Below are 21,316 nucleotides of genomic sequence, written 5' to 3'. Positions count from 1 at the left end.
TTTTTTTTCTTTTTTAAAGAAAACAGCATGTTTCCAATGCAGATCTACTTTTGAGGTTTTTTTTTTTCTTTTTCTTAAAGTCCTAAAACTCAGAAATCATGGTTTTGTTAGTCGTAGAGATAACTTAAGTGTGAAAATTAAAGTTTGCTTACAATATTTTTACTACATATTTATTCTTCTATTTTATTCATTAAGTCTTTCATAGAAATAATCTCAGAAACACTAAAAGCAAAACATGACATTATAAATTGCAGTTAATGCAGCTAATTGCGTTAACGTAATAAATTGACTTTTGTTCCTATGTTACTGTGTGGTGGGGGCTAAGAAGTCCTTTTAAATTAGTTAGGATTCAGAATTTCTTAGGGTCATTTCTCCTTTTTCCAAAAGTTTCTAAGTAAGATCTGGTTCTAAAATTGCCATTATTGTCCTATTGGTTTTATTTTCTGCTTATACAAATGTGTTTTGTGTTGATTGTTACAAAAGATAACAAAGAAATTGCTTCCTGGACACTTTTGAGTATCTTACAAATTTTTGGCTGCTAATCACAAAAATAACCCAATTTATTTATATAGGTAATTTAACCTATCATGTACTGTTTATAGAAATTTTCTGTTTTTACACAATAATAATGCAAGTCCTTCAGTACCTGGTGGCTATGCTGCATACATGAAATAAACATACAAAAACATGGAATTGTTGTTGAAGAGTACCAAGTACAACTGGAATGTTTGTGGAACAATGGATCTGTTGTCCAGAATACCAAGTACAACTGGAATATTTGTGGAGATCTAAAAATAGTGGTTCTGCTCCTTTGATTGGAGTTTGGATGTCCCCTTCCCTGGTTTGAGTTGTGAGCCGCCCTGAGTCCCCTTCGGGGGAAAAGGGCGGCATATAAATAAAATAAACATTCATTCAAGTACTGTTGTAACTTATTTGAATGGGACAACCGTTCACTCAAGTCGCATTACATTAAAAATAAAAGAAAGAATTTGGTTCCAGGACAGAAAAATGTGGTCCGTGAACCGCTTGTTGAGCAGACTAAGTTATGTTTCTCCACTTCACATAAAATGTGGGCTGATGAAACATTTTTTGAAAGCGATGAAACAAAGGCGACAGTTTTCATTATTTGAGAAAGATATTTTCAAAAAATAACTATTGGCAAGATTAAGGAAGGCATTTTTGTTGGTCCACAGATCAGATATATCATCAGTGACAAGAAGTTCGAAGATTTGTTAGTGGGACAAAAGGAGATCACCTGAAAATCATTCAAAAATGCCACTGAAAATTTTCTTGGCAACTACAGAGCACCAAAGTAGATTCCATTGGTTGACAGCATACAAAACCACGAAATACAGCATGTCACTGAAAATTCATTTTCTTCATTCACACTTGGACTTCCTTCCTGAAGATATAGGTGTAGTCAGTGCTGAACATGGTGAAAGTTTTTATCAGGACATTGCCACAATGGAAAAATGGAATCAGAGCAACTGGGATTCATTAATGCTCGCTGACTATTGTTGGACACTGCAGTGAGATGCACTGAACACTGAGCACAAATGAAAATCAGCAGCAAAGCACTTTTAGCCCTGTTGAATGTATGCAGCATGTTAGAGACATTATGTGATTAAATACATAAGTCTTTAAAAGTTTATTTCATGTTTCTCAAGTTTCCCATGTGATACAGTTATTCTGAAATGGTATTTGTGTTCAAACTGAAGGGGTCTATCATAAACATCAAAAGATTTTCAGGATGCAAGATTTTTGGAAAACGTATTTGTTATCCAGCATCTCTAGTATGCTGCAAGATAGGTGCAAGTATGGTCCTTCCACCCAGTGCTTGAAAAAGTGCAGCATCATATGACCGAATCTTATTAATCGTATCTTTGAACTGTGACAACTAGCGGGATTCTGTTGTTCTGATTCTGTGGTTTCTCTGCTATTGTCTGTTAATCTTGTTGTGTGGCTAGTTCAGTTTTCTGGATTCCTTGTTTAAGTAAATCAGGTTGAGCATCTTTGTTAATATGCGGTTTTAGTGTACACTGGGTACATATTTGTTGGTATGTTTGGGGTAGAGATGAAGCATATGGGGTATGCATGGCAATCTGCAGGTATAAAAAGTATAAAAAGTGGTATAAAAGATATATAAGCCAGTAGAATATAATGGAAATAAAGTAAGTTCTGATTGTCAAGCAAATACTGCACCTTCTATAACAATGTGGCTTACTGAAAAAAAATGTAGATTTTCATGACAAAATGTTTTTTTTTCCCTTCTTGAAATAATCACATAGCATAATCATTTTTTTCTATATTTTTCCCCCAAGTAGAATTTGTAGTAAAGAAAGGGAGTGTTCTTGTCGTTTTAATGTTATAGCACTGCTACAGATGTGGAGGATTTATGATCTGGTCTTTCCTAGAAATCTCAGCGTAATTTGTTTTTTTATTTTTATTTTATTTGGAATATTTGACTTTTCATTCAAAAGGGAAGGGAAAGGAAAGGAAAGGCATTCTTTCAAATACCCTGGACCTTCTCTTTGGATTTTTGGTGTTTTGGGCTGTGCAAACTGGAACTCTTACCAATGCATGGTGTTTTCTATATTCTTCTTCTAATAATAGAGTAACCCACTCCCCAACCTCTCTTAAAACTCAGCTGTACCCCATCGGAGGTTTCCTATCTTCAACTGCTTCAAGTCAAACTAGTTAACTGTTCTTTTCTTTACAGATAAGGTATGTCAGCTGAATGGTTATGTTTTTAGTTCATTTTTTTAATATAAACTAGCCGATAACCTGGCGTTGTCCAGGTATTTATTTATAGTGGGATTCTGATATAACTTCCAGAGTTGGGATCCCCATAGCTATGTGCCAACATGCCTGCTTTATTAAATTGGGACTTTAAGCATAGTTTTGCCTTCGATTCTGATTTGATTCTACATGGTATTTGGAACGCTTACAACATGTCTGTTATTTATTATCCAAGATCTTTAAATTTGAAGATCTTGAAGGTCTTCTAGTCCAACCCCCTGCTCAAGCAGGAGACCCTATACCATTTCAAGCACATAGCTATCCACTCTTTAGAAATTCAGTGATGAAGTGGCCACAACATCTGAAGGCCAGCTGTTCCACTAATTAATTGTTCTCACTGTTAGGAAGTTTCTCCTTAAATTCCAGGTTGCTTATTTCTTTGATTCGTTTCCATCCATTGTTTCTTGTTTCTAAGTTGACCCCTTCTTCTTTGTGGCGGCCCCTCAAATATTAGAATATTGCCATCATTTATATCAAGCCTTCTTTTCTAGACTATCCATACCCAATTTATGGGTACCATTCTTCTTATGTTTTAGTCCTCAGGCCTTTAATTATTTTAGTTGCTCTTCTCTCTACTTTTTCCAAAGTCTCAACCTCTTTTTCATAATGTAATGACCAAAATTGGATGCAGTATTTTAGGTGCGGTCTTACTAAGGATTTATAAAGCAGTACTAATACTTCACATGATTTTGATTCTATGCCTCTGTTTATACAACCAAGGATTATATTAACTGTTTTGGCTACTGCTGCACATTGCTAGCTGATATTTAAGTGATTGTCTACTAGCTCTCCAAGGTCCCTCTCACAGTTATTGTTTTTGAGCCAGGTTTTGGCTAATTTGCACTTGTACCTATGGTTTTTCCTGCCTAGAAAAAGATATCATTATTTTTTACAATACAGGATATTGTATTATACAAGATGTATGAAAATAAAGTAGAAAGGGCACAGATTTTACCTTACCATTTTTATAGAACTAAAGGATTCATTAGACCACTGCTCATAACTGTGTACCAACAGTAAAATGGGGCATTCATTAAACTTTAAAAATAAATAAATAAATTTCATAGTGGGAGGTTTATCAAGTAAGAATGAAAAGGATGTTAGGACCATGTTAAAATAATAACTGGAAATATACTAAATTTCATTATTATTAGCATGCCCGAATAAACAGCAGAAAAAAAGATATTACAGCAATACGAGATATGAAAGTTTAAAGTTAGCATTTCATATGAAAGGAGAAACAGCTTCAGTTACCATGGCTACTTTCATTCCTACAGGAATATGTTGTGAATTATGACCATTGCCTCATCTACGTATAAAAAACAGGATTGTAAAGAAATAATCTCAGATTCCTGAAGAAAACAGGATATAATTTCAAAAAAATATATAATTTCAGGATTAGGAATTTAAAAAAAATAATGTTTATTTGATCAAGGAATAATAAAATGTAAAATATATAATACTAATGTAAAATCAAATGGGTGAGGTACAAGATTAATAAAACAAACAATTTCTATAATAAAAGTATACATAACACCTAAACTATTGAAATGACATATTAATAACTGGGAAGTATACTGTATGTCTGAAATAATCCTATCAAGTAAAAATATATGTCACATAAAGCAAGAATGAACACATAAACTTGAAGTGATTAAAAAAGCAAAAGAGTTAAATCCGTGTGACCAATTATGACATTCCTTAATTCTGGCAGCACAGCATTTGACTATTAAACAGATACGGAAGTATTTTGAATCTTCCTGAAGAAATTTCCCATAGAAATTATCTGGCTTCCTGGAAATGTACATTTTGGAGGCAGAATATAAGAAGACCTAATATTTTGCAGAATTTACAGCATAACAATATATGACAAATGGATTAGAATTTGTCACCATCTGGGAAGGTGCACTCAGTTAAAAAAAATGTTGGAATGTCTGCCTTGCAACAATGTGGATGGTAAGAAATTATATATGCCTTTGAAAAATGCTGCCCCAGACTTGGAAAGATAGAATTTGAAAATATTTTGCTGGTTGTCAAGCACCCTTGTTTACGCAACTTTTGTCATGTTGGACATTAATTTATCTTCCTCCAGGACGTGATTGCCTGGATTGCGGACATCCATTTTTTAAGCTTTACCTGGGCATTTGCTGTTCCGTGAAATTCAATGAGGATTGATCTCAAGAATTTGGTTTGCACTGATTCAGAATTAGGGTTAGATGAGTTGATAACAGGAAACTGGTGAAATGATGTATGGATTGAGCCAACATGGATTGGTCTGTCTAGAGGCTAATTTAAACAACTGGACAATTTTCTTCTTGGGAGATTATATGACCAGACAATATCCTTTTAAGAGGTGCTTTCTCATTTTTGTATTTGGTCCACATTCGTTCAGCATCACTTTTTTCTTGACCTTTTCCTGCCTGTTTTACTGCATGCCTTTTTTAAGTACACTCTCTCCAACGCATCTGACTTCCTTTTATGTTTCTCCTCCCTACCCAGTTCTCTTTGACAGAGAATGTCAATTTCTCTGACATCTACAGATGTATATGTATGTATATGTATGCTTTAATTTAAAACTTTTTTTGAGGTCATTTCCTTTCCCCCCTGCCATACGTTGGCTTGGTTAGAATGAAAGAGTATGGTAACACCTTTGTACTTTGTACAGAGCCGAGGTGGCGCACTGGTTAAATGCAGCACTGCAGGCTACTTCAGCTGACTGCAGTTCTGCAGTTCGGCTGTTCAAATCTCACCGGCTCAGGGTTGACTCAGCCTTCCATCCTTCCGAGGTGGGTGAAATGAGGACCCAGACTGTGGGGGTGATATGCTGACTCTGTAAACCGCTTAGAGAGGGCTGAAAGCCCTATGAAGTGGTATATAACTGCTATTGCTATTGCTCTATCTCTCTATCTCTCTATCTATCCGAGGTGGCACAGTGGTTAGGGTGCAGTACTGCAGGCCACTTCAGCTGACTGTTATCTGCAGTTCAGCGGTTCAAATCCCACCAGGCTCAAGGTTGACTCAGCATCCTTCCGAGGTGGGTGAAATGAGGACCCAGACTGTGCAGGCGATATGCTGACTCTGTAAACCGCTTAGAGAGGGCTGAAAGCCCTATGAAGCGGTATATAAGTCTAACTGCTATTGCTATTGCTATAAACACTTTAGAAAGAGAATTGGAATTTATTTGACTAAGAACTGTACTGAAATAATTTGTGGATGCATTCTTAAGAGGTCAAAGATAAAAAAGAAGAGAAGGCTCTGGAAGTTAATAGGGAAAGAGTCAATCAGGTGCCATATCTGGATTTTTCTAAGGGCTCAAAAGTAATTGATGTCCTCCTTACCCCAAACATTTCTATCAGATGGTTTCCTAACCAGAGTAGCAGAAGAGACTAATACTAGTGACTAGGACAGTGATGGCGAACCTATGACACGCGTGTCAGTGCTGACACACGTAGCCATTTGGGGTGACACGCACAGGATTCATCCCTAAGGTGACCAGACGTTCCGCTGTTGGGACGCGATGCATCGGTAGCGGAGGAGCGGGATCCCGAGGGAGGCTGTTGCAGAAGGGCGAAATCTGAGATTTCTTCGCCTCTGCGGCAGGATAACATTTGTTCTTTAGAGGAAGGGGGGGAGAGACCACTACAGTTGCATTTCTTTTCTTGCTGGGGATTTAGAAGTCTTATGTTCACTTTTATTCCCGGGAAAAAAAACAAACCCGAGCCTCCACTGTTGTCCAACCCTCGCGTTTCCTGGCAAGAAATCCATCCCCCATTATGACGAGGTACGCCGGCTTTCGATTGGTAAGGCATCCTCGGCATCCCCCGGGTGATCTCCGGGCCCCCGGCTTCCCCATCTCCTCTCCTATGGGGAGACGTGCATCATAATGTTGTAAGCTGCCCGGAGTTACCTGTGTGTGAGGTGGGCTGCCCTATGCATTTGCGTTTGTGTGCTGGAGAGAGAGTGAAAAAGAGAGGGAGAATTATATTAATTAGAAGCGGCGGTGGCGGACGTCGGCAGCGACTGTAACGACTGCTCGGGCGAGGTGCGGAGGAAGAACGGAAGGTCCCTCCCGCCCGCGACGACGGCTCCAGCCATGGACGAGCAGGCTGGCCCCAACAACAACAACGCACTGCTCTTGCCGCCACCTCCGGATGGGAAGCAACCACGCCTGTGCGGCCCCTGTGCTGCGGTGGGAAGCGAGTCTGCAAGGCGTGGTTGCTTCCCACCCGGAGGTGGCGGCAAGAGCAGCGCGTTGTTGTTGTTGAAGAAGACGCCGGGGCCAGCCTGCTCGTCCATGGCTGGAGCCGTCGTCGTGGGCGGGAGGGACCTTCCGTTCTTCCTCCGCACCTCGCCCGCGCGGTCGTTACAGTCGCTGCTGATGTCCGCCAGCCGGTGGCTACCGGGCCTCGCTGGAGTCAATTGCAAAACCCCGTTCAGCGCTTTGAGGACCTGAGGCATCTTGGGAAATGCAGTTCCCTATCGGAAAGAATGGAGTAGCTGCGAATTTGTAACAACAGAAGATAATAACTTGGTGCTTCGCAGGTTACGAAAATCTCAAGTTTGATTTGCACACTGTTTTTTAAAAGTTAGATAAAGAAATTATGCTGTGAAAGCGACTAGAAAGCCTCCCCTCCCCTTCCTGTGTGCGAGAAAGGGAAGGAGAGGAAGGAAGGAGGGAGGGGGGAAGGAAAAGAAGAAGGGAGGGGGGAGAAGATGGAAGGAGAAAAGATGGATGGAAGGAGAAAGAATGGGAGGAGAAGGAGGAAGATGGAAGAAAAAAAGAAGAAAAAGAAGAAGGGAGGGAGAAAAGAGGGAAGGAGGTAGGAAGAAAAGGGGAAGAGAGGGAAAGAGCAGAAAGACAAAGAGGATGAAGTTGATAGGCAAGAGGAAAGAGGAAGGAAGGAAAAAAGAAAAAGGGAGGGAGAGAGGAAAGAAGAAAAGATGGAACTAGAAAGGAAAGAAGGGAGGGAGGGAGGAAAGGGGAAGACAGGGAAAGAGCAGAAAGACAGAGAAGGTGAAGGTAGATAGGCAGAAGGAAGGAAGAAGGAAGAAATAGGGAAGGAGGGAAGGAGGAAGGAACAGAAGCGAAGAGGAAGAGAGAAATGGAAAGAGCAGAAAGACAGAGAAGGTAGATAGGCAAAAGAAATGAAGCTGAAAGAATGGAAGGAGGAAGGAAGAGAAAAGGAGGAAGGGAGTGAGTGAGGAAAGAAGAGAGGATGGAAGGAGAAAGGAAGGAAGAGAGGGAAAGAGCAGAAGACAGATAAGGTGAAGGTAGATAAGCAAGAGGAATGAAGGAAGAAGTGAGGAGTCTCGAGGAAGGGGGAAAACATTTAGTGACCAGAGTTACAATGGCATTGAAAAAAGTGACTGATGAACAAAGAAGTTACTAAGCAGGTATGTTAAATAATTTGTTTTTGGTTTATTAAATACAATTATATTGCAATTATATATTTTTGTAGTTTAAACTATAAATTGCGCAAAATTATGTTTTTGTCGAAGTGACACACAACGCGAGTTATGCTCGATTTTTTGCCGATTTTTGACACACCACGCCAAAAAGGTTGCCCATCACTGGACTAGGATATAAATAGAAAACAACGATGGTTACAAATCAGCATTTAGGAGTTGTTGTTTTTTAAAATCCTGGGATGAGATGTGAATATAAAGAAAGCTGATATCACATTCATAGCATTGTGAGCTATCTTTAAATTATGCACATGGACCTCAGTTTTAGCAGCAGCTGTAGCAAACTGCAGATAATACCTAAATGATGCCATGCAATACAAATGATGCTCTTTGTTCTTGTGATGTAACATCTTTCAAACCATCTTTGTGATGAGCTCAAGCACATGTTATCATTTGTCTCATGTCTGCCACCTCGCGCCCTGGGCCTCCCAGGATGCCCTATCTGATTTGCTACTCCTACATTTTATTTGAAGTTGAAAGTGGGAACACCGAATGCAGGAAATTTGGCCAACCACGATTGCAATAATGTTATTTAAGGTGGTCAGCATTTTGGAATTTAAAATGCAGTCCTCTATACATATATACCTCTGAACAAGGTTACTGTCTTGTTAAGCGACATCTCTTTTCTGAAAAGTAAATCCATCATTTTTATTATTATTCCTTTTCTATGGCAGAGCAAAATTGCAAAGGCATGCAAGTCTATGACTGCAGTTTTAGCCCTGTGAGCACTTGATTTATATTAAATCTTTTAAACATAGGTGTGCTAAGTGATCATATTTTTCCTCTTAACAAATTTGACATGGTGTTAAATATAACACTTTGGGCCTGCAGTATATCACTGCCTATATATTGGAATATGTTCAGCATTTATCACAAAAAAACCATGTGTGATCATGCTAGGAGCACACCTATATGACTCCCTTCTAATTTATTTTGTGATTGTTTAGTTTAGTTTAGTTTATTTGTCTTGTATGCCACCCACTCCTGAAGGACTCTGGGCGGCTCACAATAGACAAGGGAAGAGGGATAAATAGACAAAGACAACACTTTAAAAACGCAACATTCACAATTTCCGTGGGGCTGGATGTTTCACAAGCCCCCCGGCCTCCTGGAGCAGCCAGGACTTGGTGGCTTTGCGGAAGGCTGGGAGGGTAGTAAGGGTCCGGATCTCCATGGGGAGGTCATTCCAGAGGGCTGGAGCTGCAACAGAGAAGGCTCTCCCCCGGGGAGTCGCCAGCCGACATTGGCTGGCAGATGAAATCCGGAGGAGACCTAACCTGTGAGATCTAATCGGTCTATGGGAGGTAATCGGCAGGAGGCGGTCTCTCAGGTACCCAGGTCCAATGCCATGTAGGGCTTTACAGGTAACGACCAGCACCTTGAAGCGGGTCCGGAGACTAATGGGTAGCTAGTACAGCTCGCGGAGGATAGGTGTGACGTGGGTGTACCTGGGTGCACCCACAATCGCTCGCGCGGCTGCATTCTGGACTAACTGAAGTCTTCGAACACTCTTCAAGGGCAGCCCCATGTAGAGCGTGTTACAGTAATAGATTGATATCTGTTGCTGAGATTCACCGGCAAGTTTAGACTGCAGTAATTTAAATCACAGATCGCATATTCAGAAAATACTCATTTAGTTTCAGAAGTTGTATTTGGCTACAATCCAAATAAGAATATAAAGTTATCCTTAGGTGCTGCAGTGCTTTTAACTTTTGAAAGAGTTAACTTTGCTGTGCTACAATGAAATTTATTCAAATCTTTTTTCTCTTTTCTACCACCACTGGGTTTTAGAAATTTCTGATGCGGTGTGGAAAAATTAATGTTGTTACTAAATGAAAATTTTGAACTGCCTGAATATATGAAAACTCAAGTTGGGTAAATTTACCCTTAAATGGAAACTCGGCAAAATCATTTGTTAAATATTTAACTTTGCAACAAATCCTAATAGACGAAGTATATAATAGATGAAATATATAATGCAAGGAGAAGACAACTAGCTACATATTCAAAAATACCCAACTATGGATGATGCTTCATCGTTACTGCAGAATCTGTGATTTTCAAAAATATTTAAATCTTTTTTTTAAAATTCAAATTTAAAAAGTTAGCGGTTTTGGCAAAAGCCTTCATTGGACAAAGTGAGTAAAATATAGCAAAATCATACATATCATGGCTGTGGATGCTTCAAAAATAATAAGAGATAAACACTTCCAACCTTTCACAAAACAGAACTTTCTATTCATTAAAACATTATCTTTTATTAAGCTTTCTGCACAAGATTGGGGAAAAAATTCCACCATTTAAAAAAAAAAGTTTTTTTTTTTAATTGAAGTTGCTTTAATTCTGATTCTAGCAAATTAATCGCTGTTTTAGGCATAGTCCCTGGCCTATCCCCAGGATGGATAAAAATCAATGATTTTTAAAAGATAATAAAAAATCAGATTTTTAAAAAAATTAAATTGGATTTTTTTATCAAATTTATTTTAATAAAATGCTTTTGGAGTAAAATGTATTTAAAGATACTTTTCTATGTAAGATATATTAATAATTTAGTTTATTCAGCATGAAATGGAGCTTAGTTATGTAGCATGAGGTTATATATTCTGCAATATTGGGACTGTCGGTGAGTCAACAGCAGGTCAGAGGAGGACAGTGATGACAGTTCCTCTTTAAAAAAATATGATTTAAATTAAGTTGATTTAAATCAAGCCTTTTTTACCAGTGATTTAAATCATGACTTGATTTAAATCAAATCCACCCTGCCTATCCGTTTTCTCATTTCTTTATAAAAGAAAAAAAAATGGCAGGAGGGTAAAACCAGTACTAATTTCTTAATAGCAGAATACTCCTTCTAAAATACGTTCTGCATCCAGATTTGCCATGCGATATCTGAATAGTCTATCAGCTTTAAGCAGTGGTGGGTTTCAAAAATTGTTCGAACCTACTCTGTGGGTGTGGCCTCCTTTGTGGGAGTGGCTTGCTGCTCATGTGACCGGATGGGAGTGGCTTGCCGCTCATGTGACCGGATATGAAGATGCCTTCGACACTTGTCAGAACCACCTTAAATTACCTCCCACACAGCACTGGTGTGCATAAGAATATGATGTAAACTTGTTTTTTAAAAGGCATCTTTGGTTTGCGTTAAAACAACTTCAACACACGCAATGTTCTGATTGCACCACAAACGCAGTAGTCATCCTTACCTTTCACAGAGGCACTGAGTTTTATAAATAGGAGCATGATGGTGTAGAATAATCATATCCAAGGACCAGTGGTGGGTTTCAAAAAAGTTTGGAACCTCTTCTGTAGGTGTGGCCTGCTTTCCAGGTCCACTGGTGGAACCTCTTCTAACCGGTTCAGTAGATTTGATGAACCGGTTCTACCGAATAGGTGCAAACCGGCTTTAAGCTCTCCCAGAAGGACCATAGAAATGTAGAATTGCCTGCAGAAGTTGCATGAGAAAAAGAAAACACAAATAGCTATTTTTTTTTTCTTTTTCCATTTTCCCACCTACAACCCATTGTACGTTGATAGTTCATTTGGAATATTTGAACTAGGGCTTATGAGTTTCAGGGGGAAGGGTGGAATAAACTGAAATCAGAGAAAACAATTTTGTGCTAGAGGAACATATTTATCACACACACACACACACACGGAGTTTGGGTATTTATCCCCTTTGATTGCAGCACTGTGCAAAACAGCTCTTTGAGAAAGATCCCCATGGATCCCTTCCTCATTATCCAAAGATGTTGCTTTTTTTTATAACACACATACACACACAAACACAGGCACAAATACAAAAGCAGGCATCTGAAGAGAGACTTCTTTTTATTGATATCCTTTCTACAAATGAATTACTTCAAAGAACATTGGTCATCCTGCACAATTAATAGGAGATGAGATCTTTAACGTTTGAACTTTCTATGCATATTTTTCTGCACTTGTGGATTAGAAGAAAGCACCACTGAACAAAAAATAACATTGAAAGTGCTACCCGATAATAGAATAATGAAAGGAAAAGGTTTCTTGGATAGAAATGGATGTCATAGCACCAAATAACAAAAATCATTTTTATTCTTCCTTATCAGATTTTTTTATTTATTAGTGTTTTTTTATCCTCCCTTCATTATTTTTAGAAATAATTCAAGATGGCAAACATACCCAATGCTCTTTCCTTTTCTTATTTTCCCCATAACAATCTTGCTGAAGGAGAGTGACTGGCCCAAAGTCACCCAGTTGGCTTTCTAGAACTCTTGGCTTCCTGGTTTCTAAACTGGTATCGTAACCACTGGATCAAACTATCACCAATGCACTCATGCATGCATATATATGTATATGAGTTTATGTATATATGCACACATACAAATATACAATATAGACTGTCAAATTTAATGTGTTTCTCCTACCTTTAAAACTAGTATTCCCACATGCATGACATCACATCTTGATGAAAAACAATAGTAGGATGTAATGTTTACATACGTTTTATTTATTGTTACACATCCCGACATCACTCTGTAGTCTGCCTGGCTATCCACGATCCCTTATCTAAAAAAATCTCCATGAGATGAGTTCCCTCATTATGTCTTTTCTTAGAATTTGATTGAAGTGTGGGAAGCCAGGAAAACTACAGACACTGGATTGTAGAATGATACACCTATTCTTCATTTTGTTTCCTCTAAGGTAGGTATTAGAATCTTATAACCAAACATGAGCTTTCATGTTGTATTCTCCTCTTCTAATAGTTTGAAAACAAATTTAAGCATACAGTTCAGGAGAAACACAAACTCTACTTTGATATTTTCATTTTAATATTTTGGGAATTTAGTTGTGCCGCTATTAAACAAAAAAAGAGCAAGCATTAAAAATTGCACCATAACAGAAGCTAGAATATAGTTCCATTTCTAAAAAAATGTTGATGTTTCTTACGTGGTTCCTTTTTTTATAAAGTAGCTTCATAATTACCTAAATGTATTAGAAAACCTGCTTAGTTGTTTGTAGCAAAACTAGCAAATATATAACTCAATATGTAAAGATATTTTTTGTTGTTGTTTTTCCCCTTTACAGGCTTCGATTTAGTGAAATGTGAAGATCCTGGAACACCAAACTATGGCTACAGAATCCGTGATGAAGGGCATTATACAGAAACAGTGGTTTTATACAGTTGTAATCCAGGCTACACGATGCATGGTAGTAATATTATTACCTGTTTAAGTGGCGATCGAAGAGTTTGGGACAAGCCCTTACCTACTTGTATAGGTAGGTAGTAACAGAAATTCACAATATAAATTTGGCTCTTGTTTATAGATCAATATTACAGTTTTCATAATATTTGAAATAGCATATAATTTGTCTCGGTCTCTTAAATTTGACTTGGTATCTATACTGAAATTAGAGATGTGTGAACTATTTCATAAAAAATATGTTGGTTTTGTTGAAACTCCTTTGTCATTTCTTGAAATTCACTCATACTTTATCTTAATAGTTTGCATTTCACTGTAGGAAAATGTGTCTTAACTTATACGTTACTTAGCTTGAACTTTATTAACATGAAGTAAAATTTAAAGGTGTATATATTCAACTGGCAATTTTTTATCCAAAGTTTTTGTTCAGATTTCACACATCAAAACTACTTATGTTTTCTAATTCAAGAACAACAAGCTACTTCTACCCAACACTTTCAGCTACACAAAACATTTCTTTTCTTGGTACTAATGCATGGCTAATATAATACTTACAGAATGAGAAATTATTACAGAAGTGTAACAAAACTCATCGTTTTTATCACACCTTTCATTTGAAATTGACTTCTACAAGTCCCTAAATTTAGTTTAGAAGTTTACTGTCAATTCCCCTGAAAGGTAAGGAGCTCATTTATAAGGTAGGAACATATAGTCACTGTAGAAAATTTTCTGTAATCCTGATCTCTACAAGATCCTAATTCTTCCTGATCTAAATTCATTAATTGGAATTATTTTAGTATTTCTTCTTTTCTTTTAATTTTTTTGAAACCCAGAGTATTTTGCCACAAAAACAGTGCTTGAGTTAGCCAAACAAGATGTTTGATATTGGCTTCACATATTGCATAAATCCAGCCAGTGATATTTAGAAACTATTATATGTGACTTGAATGAATTCATTTTAAAAAATAAACCTAGTTAAAGCTTTGCTTAGTACAATACATGACTACCAATCTCTGTGAAGTTGGTAGAAAACTTGGTGAGTGCATAAAGACTAATTTGAACCTCTGTTGCTTTGCTAACTTTAAAAGGGAGTTTTTAAATTTGTGAATGTTTGATTTGACCTCTATATATTCGGATTGAGATTGGGAAAGATTTGCAGAAATAGAAGCATCAAAGCTTAAGTACACGTATACAGGAAGAAATAACTCAATAGTGATCTAAAGATTCAATACGTCTCCAAACACTTAGAGATTGAGAAAAAAAACAGAAAGTAGAGGAGTGCGTATATAATTTATTAGGCATGACTGAATCTTGGTTGGAAAAATTTATGAGTGGAATGAAGAGTTGAAATCCAATAGCTATTCAAAAAGAATAAGACAGATAAATGAGAACTGCATTATATTTGTAGGGAAACACTGGAAATCCCTATTGGTATCCAAGAATTTGAGCATAAGGGTTTAGTTCCTCTCTGAGGGAGAAGTGTGAAAAATAAATGAATACATAAAATTAAAAAAGGAAAACAACAACAATATTATTCTGGGCATCTACTATAGAATATCAAGGGCCTGTGAATCATGCTTTTAAGGGAGAAGAGTAAAAATGGAAAATTGGGTCCACAAAATTCCTTGGTGTTTTTGCTGTGGTCATTTTCTAGAAAGTTAAGAAAAAGGCCAGGGAATCAGAACTCCTCTAACTGTTTCTAAACAATAAAGAAAAGCTGGCTGAAGAGATAAAAGCAATGGAAACTTTGGGAAGAAGTAACTATGTCGTATTGGGATTCAAAATCACTACAGAAAGAGAAATTGGAGTACAATTTATATGTGCCCTGGATTTTAAGGGAACCATTTTCAGTAAACCTAGGCCAGATTTTATGGCGATAATCCTAAAGACAAAGCATAGGAGATTTGGGAGCTACTTAAAGATATTGGAAGAACAATCACACACCAAATATGAGGTGAGTTAGAAAATATCTGAGCCAAGGTGGTGCAGTGGTTAGGGTGCAGTACTGCAGGCTACTTCAGCTGACTGCTATCTGCAGTTCGGCGGTTCAAATCTCACTGGCTCAAGGTTGACTCAGCCTTCCATCCTTCTGAGGTGGGTGAAATGAGGACCCAGACTGTGGGGGCGATATGCTGACTCTGTAAACCGCTTAGAGAGGGCTGAAAGCCCTATGAAGCGGTATATAAGTCTAACTGCTATTGCTATTGCTATTGCTATATCTGTAAATGCAAAGTGAATTTTTGATGGAGCTAAGAGTTAAAAGTCACCTAGAGAGAAGGCAGAAGTTGGATATAATCATCAGAGAGTTTTATCAGTAAGTACATAATATCTGCAGGAAGAATAGTAAAAAAGTTGATGCAGGAAAGAAACTAAGGTTTATAAGGGAACCTAAAACAACAAAGTTGAAAACCCTAGGAGAAACATTTGAAAGAAGTGGAAATGTTTAGCCCAGAGAAGAGATAGGATACCCATCTTTAAGTATCAGAAAACTCTGGCACAGAATATTGAGTAGAATTGTTTAGAGTTACTTCTAAAGACTGGGGGGGAGGAGGGAGGGGGGAGCAAATGGTTCAAAAATACAGATAAATGGATTTTTGTTGAATGTCTGTAAATTTTTCCTAATGGAACGGACTGTTTTGAGAGGTAGTAGATTCCTTCTCTATTTAAAGACAGACTGAATTGTGTAGTTTTCACATTTTCGGTGTGCGGCAAACCGGTGGTAACATTATGTGAAACCCATCTCTGGTGCACGCACGCACGCCCGCGCGCGCACACACACACACACACAAACATTTTATACATACATACATACATACATACATACATACATACATTTACAGCTATAGAGCCTCTGGCAGGGAAACAGTTGGCCTGGAGTTCAGAGGAGCGAAACAGAGAACTGGAGAAAAAAATACATGTATAGTCAGTGTTTATAGTCAGATTATATTAGAAAGGTAAATTTTAAACCCTCTTTAAAACTAGGGACAATTTCAGCTCTAACAATAATTTGTTTTACAATATGGACCTTATTCAGAATCAATTTCATGTCTGATAGATTCATGGCAGGATCTACAGAAGGAGACACATTTTAGATATGAGGCTGAAGTGTAAATATTTGAGCCTAAACTATGTAGACTTTATATATCAAATTGAGTACCTGGAGTACTTTAAATTGGACTTGGAAAACAGTTGGATACCGTTGTAGATACGTATCACAACATAATGATTATAAGGTGCAGCTTGCCAATAATTCTGCAGCATTTTGGATGAAATACATTTTTTGAGAATGACATTACCAAGTGTTGTGGCCCAGCAGGAGCCGTTGGAGCTGCCACCAGACTCCGACAGTGAGGGGCCCGATGAGTCGGCTCTGGAGGATGTGGAGGACCCTGGACAGGGTTCCGACTCCGAGCAGGGCACAGAGAGACTGGTTGGCCACCAGAAGGCACCTGAGCCTTGGACCAGTGGGGAGGAGTCAAGGGAGAGTGAGCCGGACGCCAGTAGTGAGTTGTTTCTGGATGCACGCCATCAAAGAGCAATTAGGCGTGAGGAACAATTATGCAATTACAGGAGGTAATTGCACTCAGCTGGTGGTCATTAGGCTCCTCTCCAGACTATAAAAAGACTACTTGTGCACAAGCCCCTCTTGCAGAAGTCAACACAGGATCGAATGTCAGAGAACATTGTTATGAGCTTGGCAGGCTGGATTGCTGCCAAGCCTTATCTGTGTTTATTGCTGCCCAAGCTTGTCTGTGCCGGTTTGCTGCCAAGGACCTGTCTGTCTGTTAATTAAATGCCGTAACTTATCTTTGGCTCAGAGTGTGTGTTGGTGTGGGATGAGGGGGGTCAGAACAACCAAGTATCTTTCACCAAATCCAGGTCCCTTACTTCCAGATAGAAATGTAACTAATTAGCCAAATTTGATGAATTTGCCAGTGTTATTATGTGGCTATTTAATACCAGTTCTGGATCAAGGAAGACCACAGGCCTTCTTTTAACAATTGTTAATTGTTTTTGTAGGCATTAATTTGACTGAAATCTATAACTACATCTTTAAAGCAATATTTTTATACACTTGCTCCTAAAGTATAATTATTTCTAAATAAACTTAACTTAAGAAATAGCAAGAGTAAAGAGTAGTCTGCAAGCAAAGTTTAGTGAGAAAGTTTAAGTTGATTAGGTGCTGTCAGGTCGGAGTCATCTTAGTAGCTACATGGACAATTTCTCACCATCTTGACTTGTCTCCGTTAACAACTTGTAGCTCTTCCAAGGACAGTCCTGTCATTTGTTTGATCTCATCCATCTCACTTATCAATTGCCTTCCCCTACTTCTCCTTCCCTCAATCTTGCCAAGCATAGTCAATTTTTTTTCTAGTTCATTATTCATTCTCATCACAAATCTAAAGTGTGTGAGTTTCTGCTGCCTGATTATTGCCTTGAGGGAGCACTGAATCTTTATTTGATCCAGGATGAATTACCAGTTCTTCCTGCAGTCCGTGGTATTCTTAATAACTTAACTCCAAATCCATATTTGAAGGCATTTATCTTTTCTCATTCTCTTTCAGTGTCTACCCTTCCCACCCATACATTACCATGAAGAATATCCATTACCTTAAACTATTCTGATCTTTATTGTCATGGAAATAATCTTACCATTCATAAGGCTGTTGAACATCATTATTATTTTCTTCTTTAGGATTAATGTCCAACTTTGGTATTCAATTCAAAATAATAGGATCCTCATTTTTTTTGCCAAGTGCTATAAGTTTATGTCTAGTATTACCTTTACCTTCTTGGTTTTTACTAGCAAGATTTTTTTAAAAAAATAATAATTTTACTTTAATAACGAGTGATTCTTATTTTTGGCTTACAAAATGATGCTGACTGAAACTAAAGTTGTTGTGGTTTAGCCTTCTGTTTTAGCAATAGCAGTTAGACTTATATACCACTTCATAGGGCTTTCAGCCCTCTCTAAGCGGTTTACAGAGTCAGCATATCACCCCCACCGTCTGGGTCCTCATTTCACCCACCTCGGGAGGATGGAAGGCTGAGTCAACCTTGAGCCGGTGAGATTAGAACCGCTGAACTGCAGATAACAGTCAGCTGAAGTGGCCTGCAGTACTGCACTCTAACCACTGTGCCACCTCGGCTCTTAAATTTAGCTATCATCACTTGAATCTTATATTTATTTTAGTATAATTCTTATATAATTTAAACAGATTCAGAGAAAATACAAATACTTATCATCCTTTTCCTACTTGAAAACACTGTTCCAAATTGTTCATTGTAAATATTCTTCAGAAGAATTATGAAATATATAGGCATGACTATTAATATGTTCCATATTCTGGGATGATCTACACAATAGAACGGCTTGTTTTGTTAAATTAAGCGAAGGTAAACCTCCTGCTGAAAGCCAGTTTGATGTAGTGATTAAGGATTCAGATTAAAAACTGGATGACCTTGGGCCACTCACTTTCCCTCAATCCTAGGAAGGGAACAATGGTAAGCCACTTTTGAAAAATCTTGTGAAGAATGCAGAGATTTGTCTAAGCAGACTTAATGAATTGGAAATGATTAAATGGAAGAAATAAAGCATGATATATATACTATGCTATGTTATTATTTTTTATCTTACTTTTATCAATATTTACTATTTGGTTTAGTGATACCCTTCCTTTTCTGAATCTTCCTGTTCATTTGATCCATGTATGACTCTATTCTTCTTTATAAGAACTGAAGCAACTTGTTCTCTGCCCTAATAATTTCTTCCAACAACCAGTTCATCAAACTGCTCAGAAAGTTAACAACCGGTTCTCCTGAAGTGGTGCGAACTGGTTGAATCCCACCACTGACTTGGAGGACTTGTTAATCCATATTTTCCATTTTTACCATATCAAGACATTCGAAGAGCTCCTATACCAGAGCTTCAACTCCCATAATAACCATCAGTGTCAGAATGATTTCAATTACCAAACCCACATAATATCAAGTAATAATCCTTTGAGAAGTAAAAAGAAAAATAAATAAAATGTACTACTCCTATATGCTGAATGTGCTAATTAATTTTATTGGCAGCAATATAGAATTCTTTTGCTATTGCCTTTTTCTGAGAAGTTTTGATTTTGTTGTTGTTGTTGTTGAATTTTTTATCTAGTATTTAATTCTGATATTTCCTGGCCTTCCATCCAGATATTAATTTTTTCTAATCTAATATCCGAAAACCACAACAAATGTTCTTAACAAGAAGAAATCAGAAGGCTTCTACTGTTAGTGCTTGTAAGAATGAAAAGTGGCAAATAGATAGAACTCTGAAACTGTGCTTGTGGAAACTTTTATGATTAAAAAATTGCTTTCTTACAGTTTGAACTCACACTGAACCCATATTATTTGAACTTTGAATTCATGTTATTAGTATATCAAAATCCTGTCATGTAATTTGCATAGCATGGAAGCTACCAGGTTGAATTTTTGCAGTGAATTCAACATCTAGAAGAAATAGCCAGAACTTGGAAGCCAAGCCAGATCAGACTAGTCTAATGCTTGGATGAGGGAACCTCAGGGCAATTCCAGGGCTATTATCTAGGCTGTGAAATTCATAAAACATCCTTAAAGAAGACCAAGAGTGTCTTCAGAACACAAGAGTCAAGTTCACACCAAGACTGTCTTTATGTTTCACACAGATTCTCTCTTCACACTCACAGAATGTTGGGAGGAGATATGGAGACTGTTAAATCAACTGTGGTACATAATTGCAATATCAAATATTTTATAAGATAAAATCTGAATCCGTTCCCTTAAAAAAATTATTATTTCTTTTATTTTCAGCTGAATGCGGTGGGCGAATTCCTGCTGCTACTTCTGGTCGTATCCTTTCTCCAGCTTATCCAGCCCCATATGACAACAATCTACACTGTACTTGGATTATAGAAGCAGACCCCGGGAGAACGATTAGGTATGCATTTTCCAACCACTTGAAACATATTAACAATTAAATGTTATGTAGCTTTATGGATAGAGGAAAATATGTGATTAATGGACATTTCCTAAATCATAGATTGATACTGATGAATATTAATGAACCTAAGAGAAGATCATTGATGTAAACTAGTGTTTGTCAACCTTGGCAACTTGAAGATGTCCGGACTTCAACTCCCAGAATTCCCCAGCCAGCATTCGCTGGCTGTGGAATTCTGGGAGTTGAAGTCCGGACATCTTCAAGTTGCCAAGTTTGAGAAACACTGATGTAAACAGTTCTATATAGAGCCAATGTGGAATCTTGGTTATGGACCTGAATGAGATGTGCTGATCAATCACATTCTCCTTAGACAAACCCAGTTATTGTTTTTTTGGGGAGAAACAGGATGAAGGGGCACTACATAGGCACCTTGAGCTCCAATACAAAAGATAGTATAAAAAATATAAATAAATAATAAGTTATAGAATTCACATTCGGTAATTAATTTAGGATTGTGCTTCAAATCGCTGTACCAATAGAGAAATTCATAAGATTAAGCTATATAGCTAAGCAACTATATTCTTCCAGAGTCTGACCCGAGGAAGGAAAGAGTAGAGGGGATATGTGAATGCTGAACCTAATTGTAATGGTATCACATGCAGTAAAAAGCAGGGCCAAAGCTGATCAACATAATGATCTTGTTATGGTTTCTTATGCAATACATTGCAATCATTATAAAGTATATTTCCACAGCAAGAAAGTGTACATATTTCAGCTGAAGGAGAGACAGAAAAGCACAGAAAGTGTTTTTTGGGATGTAATTTTTGAGAAATGAACAGAAAAGATACAAATTAGAAATTACTAGAAAATTAATAAGTTGTTAAAGTTTAGCTAGTATATTTGGTGTGCA

At 37.6% G+C, this 21,316-nt stretch overlaps 1 protein-coding gene across 1 annotated transcript in view; it reads left to right on the top strand.

Annotated features, from left to right (window-relative positions):
* The window catches only part of CSMD1 (CUB and Sushi multiple domains 1), a 982,247-nt gene that overhangs the window by 796,537 nt on the left and 164,394 nt on the right, over positions 1–21,316 (top strand). The window contains exons 24-25 of the mRNA XM_032215147.1: positions 13,333–13,524; positions 20,277–20,403. Of these exons, the coding sequence (XP_032071038.1) occupies positions 13,333–13,524; positions 20,277–20,403 (319 nt within the window). The remainder of the gene's footprint in view (positions 1–13,332; positions 13,525–20,276; positions 20,404–21,316) is intronic.

The sequence above is a fragment of the Thamnophis elegans genome, chromosome 4 (assembly GCF_009769535.1).
Source record: "Thamnophis elegans isolate rThaEle1 chromosome 4, rThaEle1.pri, whole genome shotgun sequence".
Lineage (NCBI taxonomy): Eukaryota > Metazoa > Chordata > Lepidosauria > Squamata > Colubridae > Thamnophis > Thamnophis elegans.
Note: the sequence above shows the minus strand (reverse complement) of the source record. Positions and strands in the feature narration are given on the sequence as shown.